Consider the following 25,254-nt stretch of genomic DNA (forward strand, 5'->3'; position numbering starts at 1 on the left):
ATCAAACTTCATTGCAGTTGCCTTTGACTTGCTATTCTCTAGCTAAGATCTGGCTGCAGAAGAGGGGAGAGGTATCCTCGCCCCCCCCCCCAACAGATGGAAACACCATTTTTTAAACATCTAAATTGAAAACAGCTGGTCTGATTAATGTTGAAATTTTTCCTTTGACCTGCAGTTGAGTTACACACTATGAGGCCTGTTTCTGCAGGGAAAAAGGCTAGAAACTTAACTTAAAAAACAAAACAAAATTAAAAATACTGCACATACCTTAGGTCTCCAGCAGTCAGAGTAAGCCTCTCTGATCCAGTGTGCCCTTCTGATGATGTTTGAAATGCTGTTAGTTTAATTGATTAAAAATGAGAAGAGACAAAACTTAGTGAACTGAAATCTAGTCAAAATATAATATAAATGGCCAAAGAACTTAGATTTGCTGGACTATGGTGAATCCCCCTGTTTTAAGGGTGTCTAATTTAATAACCTCTTATCAAATTACGCGGATGAAAAATTCTACCTCCAGCCCTGACTTCAACTACTAATTTTGAGGTCTCTGTAATTTGGTTTGTGAATTTCTTTAAGGGGGCAGATGGTATCAGCCTGGCTTACAATCAAAATTAAATTTCACCCCTAATCATGAGAGCACAACAGTAAATTACTGTAATTTCTTTTCCCCCTGTTTCAAATTTATCCTCTAAAATGATGTGGTCAAGTTTTGGGTTTGTTTAGTATTATTTTATAAACTGTGCAGGCCGGTACCACAGAGTATACAGTAGGCTGGGAGGAACTGTAGGGGAAAAATTGTTTTACGACTGTCACTGTTTACTCAAACAACACTATACCCTGTGCAAGGCCCCTGGAATTCAGCTGCATTCACTGGCCAATTTTGCAGTACTCTCGTGGGACTCAAGTATTCAGTTCTCCGTTTCCACTGCTGCAGTTCCCACCATGGGATAATGGAATTTCAGTATCCCTGACTCTTTACAATTCCATGGAATTTCTTTAATTACTCAGAATACTTGAAAAATGTAGCTAGCAGATAGTAAAGCATACACAGAATTGAAAAGTCACAATATGTGGCCCAGAATATTGCATGAACTCACATTAGGGCTTCTTTTTTCTTCCCACGAGACAGCTGAGAATTCTGAAAACCTTTCCTCCTGCTCCACAGAAAACAGCTGGTGCTTTAAAATGTGGGGAAAGAGAAACCATCTATTTAGCACATTTTGAGGTTCATGTCTTCTGTTGGCATCAGGAAGGACGTAAAACAAACAGTAAAAATGCATTGGCATAGATTCCTATAGGAGTAGGGTAAGGAATGCTATCTTTTTTTTAACATTCTTAAATAATGTTGACATCTTAAAATCATTTAATGAAACACAAAAGAAAAACAAAAAATCCCACTGAGCTCCAAAGTGTACCCTTGCCTTGCAAGAGTGGAGGAAGCTATTGGCACATCTCCTGTTAAAACAAATAGGAGATTCACAGGCTTTGTTAGTGCTTCTCTTCCACAGGACACCAGCTTTTCAGTCATCTGCATGCTGCTAAATTGTGTGTGTGTGTGAGTGTGAGAGAGAGAGAGAGAGAGGGGGGAAAATTTTGTGCAGGTGAAAGATGGTACTTTGGGCATCCCTGGAGACAGAAGTCTTGTGTTCACAGAACAAGGAATGAGGGTAACAGCAGTACAAGATTTGCTCCTGCAGCATTCTGCACCAAATAATTAAAAACTATGTACACAGAATTTTTATTCTTTTTGGCACAGTATTTTCAAATTGTATTTGTCAAAATAACACTACATAACCACACAAGTCTCAATTATTTTGGTAATTTATTTCAAAATACCTGTCAGCAAATATGTCTGTAACAATACAGACGCACAAAAATTCTCCAGGACTAGAGAGTTAAACAAACCTCTATGTCAAGCCAGTTCCTGTTTCTCTGCCCCCTGCCCAGCCAGGGGGCTAGACACCCATAACCCCGCCCCCCAAGCCCAGCTATAGTGCCCCCACGAGCCAATACACCCTTCCCTTCCCTCCCCTAGAGCCCAGGGATCCAGAGGGAGAAACAGCCTGATGCTGGGTTCCAGACTTGCATGGAGTTTCCTGCACACTGCTGTCTCCTTCTCTTAGGGCACGCTGGGAACTGCAGCAGCCAGGAACCCTCTAGCTCCCTCTCCCTCCCCCCAGCAGTGCCTTCTGTGTGCGAGCTGGGCTTTGCCAGGTCCAGGATCCCGTAGTGGCAGCCAGCAGCACTACATCCCATTTCTGTGGGGGAAGGGAAATTCTGTGTGCACTACATTAATTTCTGCAAAATTCTGCATTGTGCAGTGTTGCAGAATTCCCTCGAGTAAAAATTCTTCCCTTCCATCCCCATACTACTTTGCTGTTCCTCAACTAGCCTTTGGAGCCACCTGGTCCTTTTTCAGACTACTCCCTAAAAAAATTTGAGATAACATAGGAACCTTATTTAGTTTCTCTTCTGTACCCCTGTACTGAACTCAGCTAGTCTTTATTTCATTTACCTTTTGGTTTCTGGTGACCTATAGCATTCCTGACGCTAACACAAGATGCCTACCATAAATGTATGCTGTGTAGGCTATCAGCCTCTTGGTATTTTAGTTCTGACTATACTCCATTAGAGAAATGGGGTCTGTGGATGAGGGGAAAGCAGTGGATGTGTTATTCCTTGTCTTTAGCAAAGCTTTTGATACTGTCTCCCACAGTATTCTTGCCGGCAAGTTAAAGAACTATGGGCTGGATTAATGGACTGTAAGGTGGATAGAAAGCTGGCTAGATCGTCGGGCTCAATGGGTTGTGATCAATGGCTCAATGTCTAGTTGGCAGCTGGTTTCAAGCAGAATGCCCCAAGGGTTGGACATGGGGCCGGTTTTGTTCAATATCTTCATTAATGATCTGGAGGATGGCATGGACTGCACCCTCAGCAAGTTTGCAGATGACACTAAACTGGAAGGAGTGGTAGATATGCTGGAGGGTAGGGATAGGATGCAGAGGGACCTGGACAAATTAGAGGATTGAGTCAAAAGAAACCTGATGAGGTTCAACAAGGACAAGCGCAGAGCCCTGCACTTAGGACGGAAGAATCCCATTCACTGTTACAGACTAGGGACCGAATGGTTAGACAGCAGTTCTGCAGAAAAGGACCTAGGGGTTATAGTGAACGAGAAGCTGGATATGAGTCAACAGTGTGCCCTTGTTGCCAAGAAGGCTAACGGCATTTTGGGCTGTATAAGTAGGAGCATTGCTGGCAGATCAAGGGATGTGATTATTCCCCTCTATTTGACATTGGTGAGGCCTCATCTGGAGTAGGCATGTCAGTTTTGGGCCCCATACTACAAGAGCGATGTGGAAAATGAGAATCCAGCAGAGGCACAAAAATGATAGGGGGCTGCAGCACATGACTTATCAGGAGAGGCTGAGGGAACTGAGAATGACGGGGGATTTGATAGCTGCTTTCAACTACCTGAAAGGGGGTTCCAAAGGGGATGGATCTAGACTGTTCTCAGTGGTACCAGATGACAGAACAAGGAGTAATGGTCTCAGGTTGCAATGGGGGAAGTTTAGGTTGGATATTAGGAAAAACTTTTTTGCTAGGAGGGTGGTGAAGCACGGAAATGGGTTCCCTAGGGAGGTGGTGGAATCTCCTTCCTTTAGAGGTTTTTAAGGACTGGCTTGACAGAGCCCTAGCTGGGATGATTTAGTTGGGAATTGGTCCTGCTCTGAGCAGGGGGTTGGACTAGATGACCTCCTGAGGTCCCTTTCAACCCTCATATTCTATGATGAGATGTCTGTGTATTAACATAAAAGATATGAGAGGGCCTGTTCACGTACTCCTTTGCAGCACTCATTGTTTTAGTACAGTGGTTCTCAAACTTTTTGTATTGGTGGTCCCTTCCACACAGCAAGCCTCTGAGTGCAACCTCCCCCACCCCACCCCCAGAGGGCTAGGGCTGGGGCTGTTAGCCATGTGCAGGGTTGACTGGTCCAGCCCCACTGCCCCGGGGCTGATAGCTCATGATCTCCACATAACCACCTTGTGATCCCCGTTTGAGACCGTTGTCTTAGTATAACGATTCATGAATTGGCAAAGAGAGTCATTTTCAGAATTTTGTGGGGATCAGAGTTTTGGAGGGACCCTGTACCTACTGACTTCCTTCTCTGTGCCTCTACACTTATTCAGTCGTCATTGTAAATCCATGGATAACCAGTGCACTTGCCATGTAGCTAAGGCTAAGATTTAATCATGGGTATTTTTAGTAAAAGTCACGGACAGGTCGCGGGCAATGAACAAATGTTTAGGGCCCTGTGACCTGTCCATGACTTTTACTATAAATACCCACGATGACTAAATCTCTGCTTTTGGGGCCCCGTTGCTCTGTGGGGCCCCTGCTCCAGCAGTGAGGGCTGACTGCCCTGGCGGCCCATTGCTCCAAGGTCCTTGGGGACTACTCTCCCAATGGCCTTTGGGGTGCCCCCGGGGCCACTGCTGATATTGGCACATCTCCAAGCAGCGGCCAGTGTCTCTTGCCCTGGCGACAGCCGTGCCGGCCACTGCAGCTGTGGAAGTGACAGAGGTCAAAGAAAGTCATGGAATCTGTGACTTCCGCGACCTCCGTGACAGAGTCGCAGCCTTACCGATAGCTCAATGTATTTGGCCTCGTCGTAGTATCTATGAATGTACTGCTCAGTGATACAAGGGTTTTCAGTTTGTGTTACACAGTGGACTCTAGTATTTAAATACAGGGAAAACACGGAAGGTCAAGAATTGGCACAGCAAGCTAGAGGGCAGTCTGAAAGACGGAGAAGTTAGCTGAATTGAGCAATAACGGTGAAGTGCTGTTTTTATCTTTATTGTGAAATGCCAGCCTGGAATGTTGACTGCTACGAAGCAGAAAGAGGAGGTTGTGTTTCTGCAACCACATCTCATGGAGCAGCTTCATTCCTGGTTTTCAGTGCCTTTATTTAAAAGGAACATATGGATTTGTGTTTGAAAGGAGAGCCACTGGGCTCCAATGGGAAGAACTGACATTGTCCATGGATCTGGAGTTTCAATTTTGTTTGTGTGTCAAGCATTCTTCCCTTTCTCCCTTTCAAATTCAGGGGGAAATGTTAATGGGGAGTTGCTTGGAGTGTGATCTAGTACTTAAAGCAGAGGATGAGCATTGGTACTCCAGTGTTCTACTCCTGACTCTGCCACCTTGGACAACTCACTTTGTGTGTGTCACTTTACACCTCTGCTCCTCCACTGAGGAGGTCAGCACAGTCGTGTGTAAACCCAAATCCCCAGTGTCTGAGTACATTTCACCCCTGCCTTCCAACACTCTGCTGACAGGAATAGTGAGACTAATCTTGGTCTCATCACATCATTTCTTCTCCAACTGCACACAGCATTTGGCTGGAAGTAACATGACAAGATCCTAGTCATTTTCACTGTGCTGCTGTTGCTGGGCAGTGGGAAGCAGAATAGGCATGATGCTCTGTTCTTTGGGGTGATCGGGAAATGGAGAAACTAACTTGTTAGTTTTCCGACCTCATCTGTACCCTGAGTTCCTGCAGCAATTGTAGAGGACCATGCCTGTGCTATTTCTGCACAACACAGGTCCCCCATGTCCAGTAGGACCAGCAGAGAGAAACTGACCTTTGAGCATGTCATTTTAGCACTTTTTGCTCCTCCTGTCTGTCTGTGTGGACAGGTAGCAGCACAGGACATATGGGGACATGCAAATAGGATGCCACCAATCCTGCACCAAATTTAAAATCCTAGAGACTATCCGATAGTTCCCCTTTGTGAGAAGGGACTAAGCACATTATAGTGTTTTATGAAAAATAAGGAAATGTGGGTACTAAAGAAGCAGCAACATTATGCAAGGTTCCTGTTTCTCTATGTAACATGGGCAATAGTGACCCTTTAAAACTGGGCAATGTAAAATGAGTCATTATTCCACCATCATAGTGTTAATACTAGCCTAGGCTGTAAATGGATTTGAAAAAATGCTGCGTGCATTCCCATCACCTTTGTGAGAAATAAAAGTGAATACTGAGGCTAATGACATTTTGATCTCCTTTAGAGCTGTTGTGGCAGGAAACAGCGAAACAAAAGGCCAAAGGAAAAAATGCTTGAAGTTTTATTTCGTAGCTGGGATGGGGGAAGCAAATACACGGGTAGGACAATTTTGTGCACACAAGCAGTTAATGGAGCTAATTTAAGTTTCTGAGATTCAATACACTGGATTTGGGTCTTATGACTATCTCCAAATGTATATTGCTGGCTGCTCTGCAAGCTTTCTGCAATTATACCACACACCTACTTTTCTGGTTTGGATTTCCTTTGAAACCACTGGTGGGAGGATGGACAAAATGACCTAATAAATCAGTTTCATTTCTGCTTCAATCCAATCTGAGCACATCATGAAAGAAAAATGTTGTACTTTGTTTTGAACTTCATTTCCTCACTATTTTAGACTGGTTAGAAGGTTCTTTTGATTTTACAGAAAAAAAAATGTTAAATCAGCCCTGAGGAGACTGTGGCCTGCCTTCCCAACAAGCACTGGATGAAAGTACTTGAACTAATGAAAACTAGAGATGACCTGTTTTCTGCATTTATTTCCGTGCTGCTCTTAGCACAAATTCCTTCACATTTTAAGGTACATTTAACCAATTCCTCAAACTTGATAAAAAGTGATAGAGTCCTGTGGCACCTTATAGGCTAACAGACGTATTGGTGCATGAACTTTCGTGGGTGAATACCCACTTTGTCAGACACAAAAGCTTATACTCCATACGTCTGTTCGCAAGTCTGTAAGGTGCCACAGGACTCTTTGTCGCTTTTTACAGATCCAGACTAATACGCCTACCCCTCTGATACTCAAACTTGATAATTAACTCCTGTTATTTACATTAGAAGATAACTGCTCTTGCCAAGTATTATAGGCAGAGCTGATAGTGCTGCGTAGAGTTAAGGTTGCCTGATGCTTTCCATTATAAGACTGTTTTGAACTGCTTATGACTTTGTGCTATCTTTAACCATTCAGTCTGAAATTTTCCATATGATTATGTAATCAAAGATAGTGTCATGCATATACACATGGGTCCTGAATTAAGGCCACACAGGAACCTTAATTCTGCCATTTCCTATTGAGTGCCTGACTTCATGACATTAATTTTCTTTTATCATATTTTTGGATGTGATATTATACAGTGTTGAAGCAGCCTCTCTATAATAGAAACTTGAATTACAAACCACTCTTTCTCTAGTGCCTATAGCTTTCTGCAAAGAAACCACCACCTAGGCCAGTGGTTCTCAACCAGGGGTCTGTGGCCCCCTGGAGGTCCACGAACTGGCTTCAGGGGCTGTGGGGCCTCGAGCCCTGGCATCCCCACAGGGATGAAACCAGGAGCAGAGCCTCAGGCTGAAGCCCTCAGTTTTGGTGCCCCGACAGGCTGAAGTCGGGAACAGAGCCACAGGGCTGAAGCCAGGTGCCCCGAGTCCCGGCACTCCCTGTGGGGCTGAAGCCCCGAGTCTCGGCGCCCCCTGTAGGGCTGAAGCCGGGAGCGGAGCCATGGGAGCCCCGAGCCCCAGTGGTCCTCTTGGATCTAAAGCCCTGAACCCCGCGCGGTGCCTCACAGGGTAGAAGCCTGAGCCTCCCCTGGCCTGGAGCCCCAAGCTGCCATCCCCCTCTGCCACACACATGCATACACCCAGTGGCTGAAGCCAGGAGCCCTAAAACCCCCCAACTGGGCCCTGAAGTTTTTGTAGTATGTTGAGGGGGCTCAGAAAGAAGGTTGAGAAACCCTGCTCTGGCCTGCAAGATTTTTCATTTCAAAAGTGATTTTTTTATTTTTTATTTTTTTTTTTTGAGTAAAATTCCACTTGGCCATTAGGAGTTAGCAGGATGTGGAAATTTTTCCACTTTGCAAAAGATTTTTTTTGCTCATTTCTTACTCTTAGGTAACATGCATTGCTTTACTGTAAAATGTTCAGGTTTGTCATAGACTTAGTCTTCACTGAGGACAAATGCCTTTGATGTGTTGGAACAAAGTGTGATTTTATTTTTTACTTTATTTTTCTCTGCTCTTTTAAAGTGTCTTCTGTCCAAGAATTTGTGCTTTGAAAACATGAATTAAGCTTTGCAACTTGCTTAGGGAGTAGGCAAGGGATATATGACCATTCTAGGGTGGAACGTGGGAAGTCCTTAACAGCACACAGCAGCCCTTCTTAATGGTTAGGCAAAAATTGAAGAATATCATAAGCAATTGAAAGTGGAAGGGGATTTTATGTAGGTTTGGAATTTGACCAGGACACGAGAGATGCTAATAATTGTTTCCATTTCACCATTGCAGCTGCTTCATCATGGTTCCTTTCTAACATCCATATTCTTGCCAAAGATCCACAGGATCTTTAATGATCGCTGGCGGTCATTAGACTTTTCGGTTTTATGTCTCATCTGCAATATGGGACATCCATTAGCATAGCAACTTCATAGTGTAGTAATTTATATATCAGTGACTAAGGGCAGAGTGCTACCTCCTGAATCACCATTTCAGCACCAGATCAGTGTCTTGGCCTCCAGTTATGTATATGCTGAGCCCAATTCCAACTTGGCATAAGTAGGTGCAACTTGCATGGAAATTACTCCTATCCCATATATTAACATGGTCCTATGTCCTTATCTGTTTCTCTTGTATTGTACTTCCTCGCTGTATTGCAGTGGACTTTGTGTGTGTATAAGACCAGGAGCAGTTCTGAGTTGCCAGAATTCCAAGAAATAGGGTTACAGATGGAGTTTCAGCTTTTTGTGAGCACAAACGCACACTAGTTAAGTAACTTTAATTATACCATATTTCTCAAACTCATTGAATTTTAGATTGCTTAGCAAAAATATTAGTAGCTCAATGAGCCTTCTAAATTTAATTTTGTTAATTAAAATTTCAGAGATATTGTTGACCAAGTTGTGAATGAATTAATATAACATAGGAAGTTTAGAACTTATCAAGATGTACTAAATCACAGTAAAGCAGTACACTTATTCTAATCTCTCCTGTTTCTGGAGAGGTAATTTTGGTACCAAGATGGCATGGTGAATCTTTATTGTAATTTATTTGCATTACAATAGCACCTAGAAGCCAGGGTCTCATTTCGGCAGACGCCGTACAAACGTATAACAGAGAGTTACTTGGCCCAGATCTGTGTGGATAAAACAAACAGGTGGAGGGAAATACAAGTCAGTTTGCCAATCAAAAATTGTCACTAAAGCCGTATTCCTTATTCATAAATTTACAAATGTTTAACATTGTCTTGGATAAGTTTGTACCATCTTATGGTGTGTTTAACACCATTCATTCTATAATATATTGGCACTATATAAAATATAACACTTGATTTATTTTATTAATATTATTAATATTCTTGTTTCATCCATTGTCTGCATTTGTTTCTGAATTTCCTTGTTTCTGTGAATCTGATTGAAGTAGCTGGCTTATGTTTAATTCATGTAGTCAAAAAGACAGAGCTGGTAACTACAGGAGATGCAAACCTGATTCCAGATAGCTAGTTGGTACTGAAATAGCATGACCTGGACATGTGCTCTTAGCCAGTGTGTCACTCGTAGTTCATGTTACTGCTTTGCACAAATTCCCATGTGTATCAGACTGGCTGGGGATAAATAGACCCCTTTCTTTGATTGGCTGCTATTAATTTCATGGACAATATTGTAATTAAGAGAATTTCTATAACAGTTTGCACTAGCTACTAATATTGTCTTGCTCTTGAACGACACAGGAAATTCATATGCTTGCAAAATCTATCACGCTTGTAACCTATGTGGTTTTCTATATGTTATCTTCATTATTATTGTAGACTGCTTTCAATAAAACATATTCTTGAAAGGAACTAGTCTCCAGTTCATTTCAGAGGGAACAGGATAGGGTTTTAGCACTGATTAATGAGAACATGTTGGTGCAGTACGTTATGTTAGTTTAACGTCTTGGCTGGACTCTGACCAGATAGATACATCCCTGGCAGCCAGTTAATCAGGATCTCATAGCAAATGTGTATATGTATATATTGTGGAAACATGATGTTGTCCTTTTTTCTTTAGGCTGTGTTTCCAGAGCCTATTATAAAATAACAGAATATGAAAATGGAAGCAAGTATCATGTTTTTCTCTCCACTGCTTTTCCCCATCTCTGTCCCCTTTGCTCTAATGTTTAATATTTTTTTAAAAAATTACTTAGACATTACTCGCAGCTGGAACAGATCCTGCTAACTTTCCCCTACTTCTTTAAATGAAACACAGAGTGCATTCTTGGCCCTTGGTTTGGCATTTGCTGGCAAAGAACTTTTTTCCAAAGAAGTATGTAGCAATTGCAGAGTAACTTTTTATTATAGCTTTTGTGATTGAAGATTCTCGCCTTAACTTTTCACAGATATAACCTCTCCTTTGCATATGCTCATAATTTGCTCCACAATGTTCCCCTTGGGCTGAAGTGGCCCAGGTTTGGCTTTACTACAGAGGAGAAGTTTGAGGAAATTCCATTCAGCTGTTTGGGTCAGGGAGGAGGGTCAGCTTTAAAAATAGTTTTTTAGGGTTTTTTCCCGTTTTCTACAGTGCCCAAAAGATCATGTGGAATTCAGTTTAGACATGTGCACCTGGTGAGGATTTTATGATTATTGTATGTGTATATCAAATGAATAAAATAATCGTATCTCATGGCTGAATGCATACCTCTGAGTATTTGGATAAGGCTTTGCCTGTATTCAAAGTCGCCACCGGTTTAAATTTGACTTAACAACTGATTTAGTTAAACCAGTACGAAAGCCTGTGAGGGCTTATGGACTTTAAGGTCAGAAGGGACCATCTAATCCAGGGGAGGGCAGACTGCAGTCCGCTGGCTGAATCTAGCCCATCAGGGCTTTCAGTTGCCAGCCCTGTGGTGCAGTGGGGCTAAGGCAGGCTCCCTGCCTGCCCTGGTCCTGCGCAGCTCCTGGAAGTAGCTGGCACCACGTCCCTGCGGCCCTTGGGGCAGCAGAGAGCTCTGTGAGCTTCCCTCAGCTGCAGGCACTGCCCCCTCGCAGCTTCCATTGGCCGGGAACTCACCCCCAGGAGCCACTGACAGACATGCTGGCCACTTCCAGGTGTGGCATGGTGCCAGGGCAGGCAGGGAGCCTGCATTAGCCCCACTGCACACCTCTGCCGCCCTGGAGCTACTCAGGGTAAGTGGCACCGGGCTGGGCACCAGGTAAGTGGCCATAGGGGAGGGCTGGGGGAGACAAAGTTGGTTATTTCCCAGGGCAAACCAGTTTCTCAAGTCTGAACCTCCCCAGGAGAGGTAACGTAACAGATCACCTGGTGGAGGAATCTGATCACTGAATGAGGTGGACCTTACCAGCCATTTTAGCAGCAGAGAGAAGAGATCAGAAGCAGCAGGACTGGAGGGAAGTGCGAGTTAAAAGATTCTGGAGACTGGCCTGAAAAACGCTCACTCAAGAGTGGTGAGGAAACCAAGGCAGGGAAATGGATACAGGTGTTCTGTTGTCTGGATCTGTGTATTTCATGCTATCTAAAATAGAGTGATAGACTTTGCAAAGCTTCCAAACCCCTGTGTGTTACATGCTTCAACTATCACACCTCCCGGAAGGGAAACCTTAAGTCCTAGTGTCAGCAATGTTGGAGTTCCGGGAAAGTGGGCTTAAACCACTGGGGAGTTGAGGAGGAGTTGGCACTAGTCTCAGTGGGGATGTGAATCTCAGTGCTCAGAAGGGGGTTCTAGGAGGATCTGCACCCCAAGAGTATGCCTAGAGACCCAACGCCAGAGGCAGTGCCTGGGCTTTCCTCGGACTCAGGAAGTTTGAGCATGCATGAGCCCAGCATGTGGGCCCAAATTAGCTAGGGTGACCAGCTGTCCCAATTTTATAAGGACAGTCCCGATTTTTGGGCCTTTTTCTTATATAGGCTCCTATTACCCCCTCCGACCCCTGTCCTGTTTTTAACATTTGCTGTCTAGTCACCCTAAACTTAGCAGCAGTGACCCTCAGGGGAACCCTTACCAGGCGCTGTCACATCCCTTCTGACCTTAAAATCTATGAATCAATGAAAACATTTCTGAACATGCTTCCTGGGAATGTGTTAAGTTTTAGCTGTCTACTGAAGCCACAATCATTTCATTAGATTGCTGGGGTGCTAGGAAAAGTGCACTTTCTCTGACCAACCTAATCAGGAGACTTAGAGGGACAATGTGCATGAGGAAATTGTGAATGTTGCACACATGCACTTATAACCCCCCAAAAAATCCATTCCCAATTCTCTGTCTTAACACTGAGGACTGAATAAAATCACTGGGGGATGACGGGGAGGTGGGGAGGGAATAGTTGCATTCCAGTTTCCCACAAATGCTAAGCTTCTGTTTAGAAACATTCTATTTCTGTTTTCTCCCATTGCTAAGATAGAACTGTCAGAATACAAACTGATGCCTTGCTACCCTTTTAACCCACTGATGCTGAGAACTGTCTCCATCCACCGGCAGCCAAGGCATGAGCTTTCTCCTCGGCCAACCCATTCACTAAAGTCCAGTATGATCCAGAGAGCTTACGTGGACTGTTTTTGTGTAATGGCATTAAGCCAAGCAGTTTCTTTCTTGTTTAATCAATATAAACCAGTTGAATAACATACCATTTGCATTCACATGTTGAAATTAGGAATTTAAAATGCTGAGTTCTTATACTAGTGTTATCTTGATGGCGTTACACAAGGTGGGCCAAATTCGTGGCTCATGTGATTTCATTGACTATAGTGGCACTATTGTAGAAATAAACTTGGCCGTTTTGTATATTTAGGTCCATCTTTAATCGTAGAATTTGTAATCAAAAGTATATGTGAGCAAAGCTGGCAAATGCATGTCACTGTGGGTCTTGTAACTTGCTTTTTACATTTTTTAACCTTAATGTTGCATTAACTCATACTTTAATATAATTGGTTTTGTAAGTGACAAAGAAATAGGCCTATGTCCCAGAGCTAAACCCTGGCATGTCTGACTCATTTAATTGTATAATAAAAGAGGAGAGAAGAAGTTCGTTCTGAACTAGAAACTTTCTGTTTTAGTGTATTAATCTCCTGGTTTTAATTCAAATTATCTCCACTGAAATGTGTGAACTGGCAATTTTACATGGAGGATTTTAATTCCCTGTTTAGTATGGATCAAGTGTTTGAAATGTTCCAGGCTCCATGCCAATGTAAAGGGCCATGCATGCAAATCCGATGGCAGGATCAGGGCCGTAAACTGTAAGCTGTTCCTTATTATCTGTTAGTACAGAGCCAAGCACAATGGGACCCTGATCTTTATTAGGTCCTCTGGAAGCTATTGTACTATGGCTTCTCCTAATTGTTTGTTTAAAGAAACAAACATTTTCCAGTCCAAATGTCATCTTTTTGCTTCCATCTGATGTCCCTTCCTCATCCTGTAAGTGTTTTTCTGTCCATATTCTTCTAGTTAAGCTATTTGATGTGTAATATTTCTTATGGACATACTAGAACTTTCCTCCAAGCAATTTCTTGGGACTTTTCATGGGAGTATGCTATATTTTTCCTCTTTCTGGGTCTGTTACCATTCAAGACTTTCAGTCTCTTTTCCCCCCAGTAGCAAAGTGCTTATTTTTAATCTTCCTTCAACTTCCTTATTCCTTTGATGTCTGGGATTGTTGACTTCTCTGTCCCGCTCACACATACATATTCACACACAAACTGATCTACACTAAAAGATTGTCAGCTGAAAAAGAATCCACACCCCTGAGCAGCATAGGTAAGCCCACCGAAGCCCTAGTGTAGACAGAATTCTTCGACTTGGCTACCGCCTCTCGAGGACTGCTTATGCCAACGAAAGCACCTCTCCCATCCCATGCTGTAGGGTCACAGGGTTCTGCTGGAGGCAGTAGCAATTAGACTCATACAGAAATTCAACTTCGAACAGAGTTCCATCCCAAATTCTCACTTTGGCCAATTGATTTTTCAAATAATCTATTTGAAACTAAGTTTTTAGTTGTCTTCTCCATACTCCCAACACACACTCAAATACCAGTGGCATAGTTGCCCTGGCTGTTTTTTCATTCAGTTCCACTGGTGCCCTCCCATGATCTGGGGGAGCAGATTCTACCCCATTCTGGTTTCTTACCCATGGGCACAGGTGCAAAATCTCCTTTTCTTCTTGAGTATAATTCCTGTATTATCCTCTCAGTGCCATTTGCCCTCCCTAATGAAAGACATCCCCAACCCCTCCTGTATTTCACTGTTGCTCCAGCCTCAACTCCTTTCCTCAAAACAGCCCCTCTTGTACACTTGCAAGGTTGTCACTTGCTCTGGCATACAAGGAGCAGCAAACGATGCTAGATCTAGACTCTAGAGCATGTTGACTGCACGCTGTGCTTTCTCAAATCCTTTGTCATTACACTTTTTCCTAGGCCCAGATCATCTTCCCTTGTTATGGCTAAGAGGATACATCAGGACACACTCACCTCTTCCTACTGCACTTATTTGATTACCCTAGAATAGAAAACCTTTTTGACAATCTCTGCTTATTTTACAGTTTCCCTTGGGTGACTGACCATCTTCTCCATTGGCTTCCCATCGAATATTCCTTCCATGAATAGTGAAGGATCTGATGTGTCTGGAAGGAAGGTGCCTGGGATAGGGAAAGAAGTTCTCCACATTAAGCAAAGCACTTCCGAATAGGGACAGAAGCAAAAAGACACTTTTTTATTCTTCATCAAAATAAAAAAAAAAATCTTCCTTTTTGGCTGCTGCTTCATAGATCTGTGAAATAGACTGAAATACAAGTTAAAAGAAGGGCCCAACTGTTTTTAAAAAATGTCATTTTATACAAAGCCCCTTAAAGCTATTTATCAGAGAGGGAGCCGTGTTAGTCTGTATCCACAAAAACAACGAGGGGTCCGGTGGCACTTTAACAGATTTATTTGGGTAGAAGCTTTTGTGGGTAAAAAAGTGAAGTGAGGTTTTGCCCAAATAAATCTGTTAACCTTTAAAGTGCCATCGGACTCCTTGTTGTTTTTAAAGCTATTTGTTTCCTGAATCTCATGCAGAATGTTTTCAGTCTAACCTTAATGGTTTTTACTTGACACTTTTATTTCTCATGTCTTAATTTTTTCTTCTATTCCATAACTTAACATAAACTTGCCAGGTTAACCCCCCAGTATGGCAAGAGTTAAATGTATTTTACTGCTGAATGAATTTTATGCTGTGAAAAGTGCTGGACTGGCAGTCCTAGAGTCTGAAGTCCTTTCCTTACTTATAGATAGGAATAAGCTTGGCAGAATTCCAGTTTTGTTTTGTGTAAATTGAACAGTTATATCAGGTTTTTTTAAACCTTTTTTTAATAAACGTTCAGTGTCACAGCGGTGCTGCCGGGGACTCTCTGCAGCGGGTAACACCAGATCCCTTCAGGCGCAAGGTGCAGGGGAGCGTGCGCTTGCAGACGATTACCAATAGATTTTTTTTTCGTCGATTCAGTGTGTCAGGTAAAATTGGTGTTTACTGGCAACTAATGATTTATATTGAATCATGTGAAGCCTGTTCATAGAACGTTGCACAGCATGGTTAGCACCCAGTTAATTTTACTTCCACTTCCATCAGTATGCCTCAAGGCAATTCATTGATTTAAGTGGAACTGACGACTTGAATAAAGGCTATATGATAAGGTCTATTATCTGATTGAAGGGTGGCAGGTCCCCATTTGGTTTAATTAGGGTAGTTTTTTGGGGGATTAATAGTCAGTTTAGACCCACTTAACTGAAAAAAGTGTATTAGTTGGTTTAGGTTACCTCAGGTAAGGAAAGATTGACATAGTGGATCAGATATTTAAGACTCTGCCCATCTCTTTTCTTGTTAATAAATTGCCTTTTTCACTTCCTGTTCTGAAGAATGTTGCTTTAACTACAGAAACTCAGTTAATCTGATACCAAAGGTCATGAATATAAAAGACCATGACAAATACACTGGATAATGTAATCTTGGAACTCAACAAAATTCAAAGCACTAGCCAAAGGATGAAGAATTGCTCCCAGTGTTTTTGTTTGTTTGTGTATTTATTTCAGAATGAGTTAAAACACAGCCAATTCACTGGATAAAAGTTAGGGTATGTCTACACTGCAAAGTTGACGACAAAACTTTTGTCTTTCACAGATACTTAAAGGCCCCCGGCAAAAGACAAAAGTTTTGCCTATGCAAGTTGCAGTGTGAACACATTCTGCCGACAAAGCTAATGCTGCTCACGGGGCTGGAAGTATTTTGTCAGCAAAAGTGCCAACAAAGTACCGATAAAGAGCATTTACACACACTGACTTTTAGCGACAAGGCTGGGTGGTGTAGACAAGCCCGAAGAAGTAATGCATAGCGTATGATGAGTGAAGGAAGTAATACTTATAAATAGTGTTCAATAAAAAAACGAAGTGGCAAGATGTGGCAAGACTGGCATTTGGGAAACTTTTGGTTTACGTAACAGTTTGTTTAACACTGCTGCTTCTGCAATACTGTTGAAAGTGCATCAGTAATAGCACAGGAGAAGGCGATACATCTTTCTGAAACTCCTTTCTTAAGGAGAAGGGTGAAGTTGTATTACCCACTTTGTGTTAGCTTTTTACACTGAAAACTAGCAATTAGCATTAAGAGCCTGCTTAATTTGACACAAGGAGGAAAACTGTAACACTATCCTTATCTAGTTGTGCTAAGGTATTGTAGGGAGTTCCAAACAATGTTTGTGTGGCTGTTTTTGTTGTTACACCACAAGGGAAGGGTCAGGTTGGCATGTTGACTTTGACTTTAACTAGAAATTTCCTTTCTTTTGCCTTAGATCCCATATACCCTATAGCTATCATGGGGATCCAGTTACAACATGGTTCCCCCTTGCAATGTAAATGTGACCAAATTGAGTTTTTACAGAATTCTTGATCCATGGTATAGCCTTTGACCAAACAAGGCTGCAGTATCCCAGTTCAGGAACACATGGGAAAAAACCCAAACTCAGACTACAAGACCAAACTGTATTAACTGTGTCTAGAGAAGGAAAATAGGTTTGGGCTTTTTATTTATTTATGTATGTATTTATTTTAAATCAACATAGCTGTCACTAGATAGCTGATTCCATTTGAAAGAGACAAAGCCTCAGATAATCGTGTTATAAGCAGTACCCGAAAAGTGGCTTTAAGGGTGAATACAAGCTTCTAGACTCAGAGGTTATTGCAGCATTTCTGCTTTGGCTCAGAGGCTCTTTTGGTGCATATACTGATCTCCAAGGATTTTAATCAAGCTTAGAAGTTACCAGAAATTACTATGAAAACTCTTAACTACGATCTTATGGAACTGAAGCCAGTGAGAGAGAGAACAGAGCAGTATTACAGTATGAAAGGTAATTTTAAAGTTACAGAGACACCTTCGTTACTTAGTGGGGTATTCGTGAAAATAAACCAGAGCCAAGTTTGAAGGTGATGCAAATCCCAAAAAAGATTGATGGTAGCGCGTATTAGACGAATTGTTATGCAGAGTTTCAGTAAAAAAAATCCATATAAATGATCTCATTCCATAGCTCTTACGCGGGTGAGGGCAAGCGACATAAATGAAGGGTAGCATTCTGCATGCTCATTCTCTTGGTGCATTTTTCATTTCCCATGAAAACTAAGCTTATGTTGTACAATACACGCACAGCCATCTACCTTATTACTGTTTATAGAGTCATAAAAGTATACAGTGCTTTCAAAACAGGTAGAAGGCCATGGTTCCTTGCTCTGAAAATGGGTAGTATAAATCCTGTAAATACCATGCAGGTAACAGTGGCTCACACACAAGGAGGAAACCACAATGAGATCAGCAGAGAATGGTTTAATGCAGTGGTCCCCAATGTGGTGCCTGTGGGCACCATGGCGCCCGCCAGGGCATTATGTGCATCCACCTACTGACAAGGGAGTGCTTCCACTGGACAACCCGCCGCCGAGGAGCGTGGCCGCCGGACAACCAGCTACCAAAATGCCGCCAAGAAGCGTCGCAGCTGAAATGCTATTGCTTCTTGGTGGCATTTTGGCAGCGACGCTTCTTGATGATGCCGGCTGGTGGCATTTCAGCTTCTGGTCATCCGGCGCCCGCCACACTCTTCTGGGAACATGAATATGCTATGGCAACAGAGAGGTTGGGGACTACTAGTTTAACGGAAGAAATGGGCTTGAAAAAGAAAGGGGCATATTCAGAGATTCTAGGGCCAGATGGGACCATTGTGATCATCCAGTCTGACCTGCTGTGCAACACAGGCCAGAGAACTACTCCAAAACAATTCCTAAAGCAGAGCTTATGGAATAAATCCAATCTTGATTTAAAAATGGCCTGTGATAGAGAATCCACCACGACTTTTAGTAAATTGTTCCAACGGTTAATTACTCTCACTGTTCACACCTTGTTTCTAGTCTGAATAGTTTCAATTTCCCGCCATTGGATCAGGTTATACCTTTCTCTGCTAGATTGAAGAACCCATTATTAAATATTTGTTCAGCAGGTAGATACTTAGGCTATGTCTACCCTACGGACCTTAGAGCGGCGCAGCTATACCGCTTCAGCTGCACCACTCTAAGGACCGTAGTGTAGCTGCTCTAGCCAATGAGTGATGGTAGCTATGTCAGCGGGAGAGCGTATGTGAAATGTGTGTCTGTTGGGTGGGGAGGTTTCACACCCCTGATTACCACTTTTGTCAGTTAAAATTTTTGTCACTGTAATCAAGTCACCCCTTAACCTTCCCTTTAAGTTAAATAGATTGAGCTGTTGAGTTTATCACTATAAGGCGTGTTGTCTACTCTATTCATCATTCTTCTGGCTCTTCTCTGAACCCTCTCCACTGTATCAACATCTTTCTTGAATAGTGGGCACCAGAACTGGACACAGGCTTCCAGCAATGATCACACCAGTAGCAAATACAGAGATAAACTAACCTCTCTTCCTACTCGAGAGTCCCCTGTTTATGCATTCCAGGATGGTATTAGCTCTTTTGGCCACAGCGTTACACTGGGAGCTGATATTCGTCTGATTATGCACCACCACATCCAAATCTTTTTCAGAGTCACTGGTTCCCAGGATAGAGTCCCTCATGCTGTAAGTGTGGCCTACGTTATTTTTCCCTAGATATGTACATTTACATGTAGCTATATTAAAACACATTGTTTGCTTATGCCTACTTTACCAAGCAATCCAGATCGCTCTGAATCAGTGACCTGTCGTCTTTATTATTTACCATTTCCCCCAATTTTTGTCATCTGCAAACTTTATCAGTGACGATTGTGGGGTTTTTTCCAGATGTTAAATAGTGTAGGGCCAAGAATCGATCCCTGCAGGACCCCACTAGAAACAGATCCACTCTGTGACCGTTCTCAGCTTATAGTTGCATAGAGACCTATCAGCCAATTTTTAATCCATTTAATGTGTGGCGTGTTAACTTAAATCATTCAAGTTCTTTAATCAAAATGTTATGTGGTACCAAGTCAAGTCCCTTAAAGAAGTCTGACTATATTGCGTCAATATGCAAAAGGAGGAAGCTATTCCAAGCCGCGGGGAATTGACTTCCGGCACACTCCAGAAAATTGCTCAGGAGGTTTTAGACTGTGCTGAGGGTGGTGGCGGGATTATTACAATACACACTTCCTTCGGCTGCCCTTTTCCCCTCCGTAAACTCTGCTGTCTGCCTGTTTGCCATACGTTGCATCACAGCACATCTCTGTGGCTTAGGTCAGGTCTACACTAGCCGCTCTTTGCTGGTATAGCTCCACTGATATACTGTACCAGCAAAGCTCTTCTAGTGTGGAAGTAGCTTGTACCAGCACATCTGAGCTGCAGCTGGTGTAGCTTATTCCAGGAGGGGCCTATTCAGGTTCTTTAAATTCAGTGTTTTGTATGATAGTACATAATGCCTCTAACGGTGCAGGCCTGGGGTGCTCAAGTGACTGACTCACCTCCTGTCCTTTCCAGCCAGCTTAGGTAGGTCACTTTGTCCTCTCTGACCATCCCTAGGTAGAGACAGAGTTGAGCTATGGACAAGGACTTCTCCCAACAGGTTTCCAGTGTGTGGAAGTCCTATCCTGAAAATGTCCACTGGACTCTTCTGGTTTGTTTTTTATTAATATTCTCTATCTGACAAGGCACTCCTGTTGTGGCCAGGTCATTTGACGACCACCACCTCTTTCGCTTTCAACACTTGTATTTTTGGGATTCAGGAACCAGTCTTCTTCAGTCATTGTTTTAAATCGTATAGTGTCGCAAATTCATACAATGAGCACTTAAGATTTAAATTCAGATTAGCTATTCTGGAACAGAATTCCAGTAATACTGGCCAGTTCTTGATTAGAAGAGAGCCACTCTATTTGAATTTTTATGTGAATGCTTGTATCTGAAGTAGAGCTGGGTAAGCTGTTTTTCTCTGTGCCTCAGTTCCCCATCTGTAAAATCGGGATAATAGTTCTTCCCTACCTAACAAAGGTGGTGATAGGTACGTATACTGCAAATGATAAGGGCCGAATAAGTGCATTAGAAAGATGAAAGCTCCAAAGTTCTATTCCCCTGCTTTGACAATCAGGGTCAGATCTCTATTTAACATATCTAGTGCACAGTTGCAACTTTGGATGTGGAAATAAAACACAAATGCAAATGCAATTAACTCTTGGATTTATATGTGGCATCGATGGTGCACAAACAATAGCACTTATGAGTGCACACACAAATGTTTGAACATGCACAGATAGGACTGAACGGAGCTTCCTTTGAAAACTCATTTCCCTTTGTACTTCAGTTTCTTCATCTGTAAAATAGAGATGATTTTTCATTAAACTTCACACTAACAGCAGGTAATTCAGCCTTGCAAACTGTTCACACTCACTCACCTTGGGCAAATCATTTTAACAGGCGAACATCTTCTTTTTAATTCTTAAGTAGAGTAGGGCAGGTACATTTTTTTTGCCTGAGCTGATATATGTTCATTTGGGTTTTGCAAGGCTGGATGAATTTATATTTGCATGGTCTTTTTGCAACAGGGCTGTTTACAGGCTATATAGTAAGTTTACAATCATAAATATGCACTTGTCTCTAAGGATTTCAAAGCCTTTTCCAAATATTGCTGTATAAACACTAATTAGTAGCACTATGACATGAGTGACTGTACAGACATTAATCTATTTTACCTGATTATAAGGGGTTTTATTCATTTTGTATCTAGATTTATGCTTACTGTAAAATATTGGCATCCCATGTAATGAAACAGGAAGCTGAAATCATGGGAGAGATCATATGTTAAACTCATTATTGCAAGCAGCTGCTTATACAATGTAATTTGGCCCATCTGTGGGGACTTGATTTTGGTCACATGCTTGAATCTTGGTAAATTGACAGCTGAGCTGACTGCCGCCTTGTCCTTCCATACTCCTCCTGCGTTACCACTCCAAATCAGCCTTGCCTATTCAAAGATGATTCGGCACTTTAGTAAGGCCCTCCCCCCCCCCGCCCCAATGATCGGGGAGAATCAGTGAAGGTTTAGACAAGGGGTACAACCTACAACCTGTCTTTGAGCCAATCTGCCTGACATGGCTAGAGGCTAGCTGGCCCGTTTGAAAGTCTTAAAATCCAGTTTTATGGCACTTGTAATTTTCCTGTGACTCTGTCATATGTTAGTGGAAATCTCCTTGAGTTCTTCTCCGCTCCCATGCTAACACTAACTGCAGCATAGGAAACCACACCTAAATAAAAGGGAAATGCCATATTCAAGTAGGAACACTAGTTTTGCTTGAGCCAAGACAAGGATCAGTTCAGAGTTGATTTGAACAGGTTTGGATAGCAGTCAATTATTTGCATGCTTGAAGTTTTCAGAGGGGAATTTCCACTAGATGAGGAACTGGTCTCAACAATTGTTTAAAAAAAAAAAATTTCTCTTAATTCAAGGCCGTTTAGCTCTTTAAACATTCCTTTCTTGGTTGTTCAGGTTTCAGGTACGGATGGTCACTGACCACAATAACACGTACTGTGTAAATGTACATCTATGGTAACTGTCTGTGGCGTTTTTTTTAAAGCACTTGCATGTGTTTATCGGAAGGGAAATAACTGGATAAGATGATCACGTAAGGAGGAGAAAAAGTTCTGTCTACGGTTCATTGTCCGTCTGCTCTGCAATGATGCTGGACTGGTCTCGGGATTGCTAAACCAGGACCTTAGCTCATGGAGAAGAAACTCGTGGAAGGGTGAACTAGCCAACATAGCATTTCTCTTCCTCTCCTCTCTCTTATGTCACAGGGAGCAATCAAATGTTGGTACTGCTGGACACCCAGCTAAGGGCAGGGGAGACATACTTGCCAGGAAAGAGGATGGTCGTCTTTATTTCTCGCCTTCTGAAATGTTCAAGCTGTCATTCATCGTTTTAAAAATTAACATGGTTTCGATTCTTGGTCTCTGGTGACTCCAACTAAAAGCCTTGTGTTGTGTTTCTGTTTCCTCACAGCCCATCCATGAGCTCAGACTTCCAGCATTACAGTTTCAGGATGCCGAACATTGGGTTTCAGAACCTGCCTCTCAATATATACATTGTGGTTTTCGGCACTGCCATATTCGTCTTCATCCTTAGTTTACTCTTCTGTTGCTACTTGATCAGGTAAATAAACTACCATTACTATTTTGCCAGCTGAAATCTATTTGGTCCCAGTCATGTGATGTGCCAAACTTTTCCTATGGTTCATTCAGGCATGGAGAGTTCTATTAAGCCCCTTGCTGGAGGCGCTTTTTCTTTTCTAGGATTGAACCCTTTTAAACAGTGTTCAAAGAGAAAGAAACACTGTTTTTTTTCACCTAAATGGTAAAATTTTCCATAGGCACAGCAAGACATGTTAGATTTAATGAATCCATTGGTGATTTACTTTACAGGTATTACTTGAATAGATTTGCATAGTGCTGCCTTCCCATCTGCCACTGCAAGCAGTGTTGTCTGGTCTTTATCACTGGATATCACCTATGAAATTATTGTAGTTCTCCATTTTTAAGTAGAATAATTTGCTCATTGGCTTAGTATTCGACCCATACATTCATATATATTAAATCCATCCAGAGCACATATGTGATCCAGGCACATTTCTAGAGTTGACTCTAAAGGAAAGCAATTACATTATGTTGCTTTTAAAGTGGATTTTTTTGTAATTTAAGCATGCAGGAAAAGCATGATTTCTTGGTGTCAGTGTTTTCTGCTTGCTGCTTATACTATTTCGATGCATCTCTCTCTTTAATGAATAACTCATGTACTGTGTGATTATTGCTCATTCAACAGCACAGTTTAGAGATTAATGATGCAGAGTTGACTTGTTAATCTGAACAGTGATGAATGCAGTCCGTAAAGGTCATTCTGGTTTTGGGAAGTTTGAATATTTAATTGAGACAAAACTGTTTCTCCCAGATCAAAATAGAAACATAGCCAAATAAATAAATAAATAACCTACAATAGAGGTGAGAGAAAAAAGTCTATTCTGAAAAGTCAGCATGCTGCAGTCTTCATGATTCAAGGCTGTGTCTGCCTCTCCTCGTGGTCAGGAACAAAGGATCTCTTTGTGAAGATTTCAGTTTATTGGCAGCAGTTGTACCTCACCCCACGCACGTCTTAGATACCTTGCAAAAATCCTGCTGAAAACCTGCATATACACAGCTATTCTGCATATTATCTTTCTCTGTTTTTGTCTTGTTAACGTAGCTTACATTTATGCACGCACTCCTTTGACTTTTGTGGACAGAGCCTGTGTCTGTTGCCCAGTGTTACGCAGCAGGCTAACTTTTACGCTTTCTCCCAAGCTGAATTGAAAATGACTAATGTAGATGAGATCAGCAGGGTTCTACACCCATTGCTGGATACCTTGTTCCAACAGGTGTGAGCACTTTCTGCTACTGTGAACACTGGACCCATTGACCCTGTTTACACTGTCTGGATAGCTGCTGGGGTGGGGCAGTGGGGCTGCTGTGTTTAATACCTAAAAGACAAAAACAGCCGTTTCAGTAGCTGTTATCCCTTAGATTATAAAACCAGAGTACCGTTTCAGTAGTAGATATCCCTTAGATTATAAAACCAGAGTACAAGCACTCAATAATGTTCACATATTTGCAGCTCCATAACTATTGTCCGAAGCAAAGCAAAGCCTGATAACATTTTTGGATGACTCCAAGATGGTCAGAGTGATAAATAATAATGACGACAGGGCAGTCATACGGAGAAATCCTGATTGAATGGGACCAGCTTACCAGGTCAACAAATTTTGATACACCCAAATGCAAAGTTATACATCTAGGAACAAGGAATGCAGGCCACACCTACAGAATGGAGGACTGTATCCTGGAAAGCAGTGACTCTGAAAAGGATCTAGGGTGGGTCATGGTAGACAGGTAACTCAACATGAGCTCCCAGTGCAGTGCTGTGCCAAGAAGCGCTAATGCAGTCCCTGGATGTATAACCAGTGGAGCAGTGAGTAGGAGTAGAGAGATGACTATACTTTTATATACGGCGCTGGTTAGACTAGTACTGGAATACCGTATCTGGTTTTGGTGATTGTACTTTCAACAACAAAAAAAAATATCTAGACAATTGGAGAGGGTGCAGAAAACTGCCACAAAAGTGATTTGAAAGCTGGAGAACGTGCCTTACAGTGAAAGACTTAGAGTTAACATAAGAATGGCCATACTGGGTCAGACCAAAAGTCCATCCAGCCCAATATCCTGTCTACTGACAGTGACCAATGCCAGGTGTCCCAGAGGGAGTGAACCTAACAGGTAATGATCAAGCGATATCTCTCCTGCCATCCATCTCCACCCTCTGACAAACAGAGGCTAGGGACACCATTCTTTACCCATCCTTGCTAATAGCCATTAATAGACTTAACCTCCATGAATTTATCCAGTTCTCTTTCAAACCCTGTTGTAGTCCTAGCCTTCACAACCTCCTCAGGCAAGGAGTTCCACAAGTTGACTGTGGGCTGTGTGAAGAACAACTTCCTTTGTTTTAAACCTGCTGCCCATTAATTTAATTTGGTGGTCCCTAGTTCTTCTCTTATGGGAACAAGTAAATAACTTTTCCTTATTCACTTTCTCCACACCACTCATGATTTTATATACTTATATGATATCCCCCCTTAGTCTCCTCTTTTCCAAGCTGAAAAGTCCTAGCCTCTTTAATCTCTCCTCAGATGGGACCCGTTCCA

At 42.3% G+C, this 25,254-nt stretch overlaps 1 protein-coding gene across 4 annotated transcripts in view; it reads left to right on the top strand.

Annotated features, from left to right (window-relative positions):
• Positions 1-25,254, top strand: part of RNF24 (ring finger protein 24) — a 73,501-nt gene that overhangs the window by 15,420 nt on the left and 32,827 nt on the right. For all 4 annotated transcript variants that reach the window (XM_032766169.2, XM_032766173.2, XM_032766171.2 and 1 more), the window contains one exon: positions 22,527-22,676. In XM_032766169.2, coding sequence (XP_032622060.1) covers positions 22,527-22,676 — 150 coding nt within the window. The remainder of the gene's footprint in view (positions 1-22,526; positions 22,677-25,254) is intronic.

Source organism: Chelonoidis abingdonii, chromosome 5 (assembly GCF_003597395.2).
Source record: "Chelonoidis abingdonii isolate Lonesome George chromosome 5, CheloAbing_2.0, whole genome shotgun sequence".
Taxonomy (NCBI): Eukaryota; Metazoa; Chordata; order Testudines; family Testudinidae; genus Chelonoidis; species Chelonoidis abingdonii.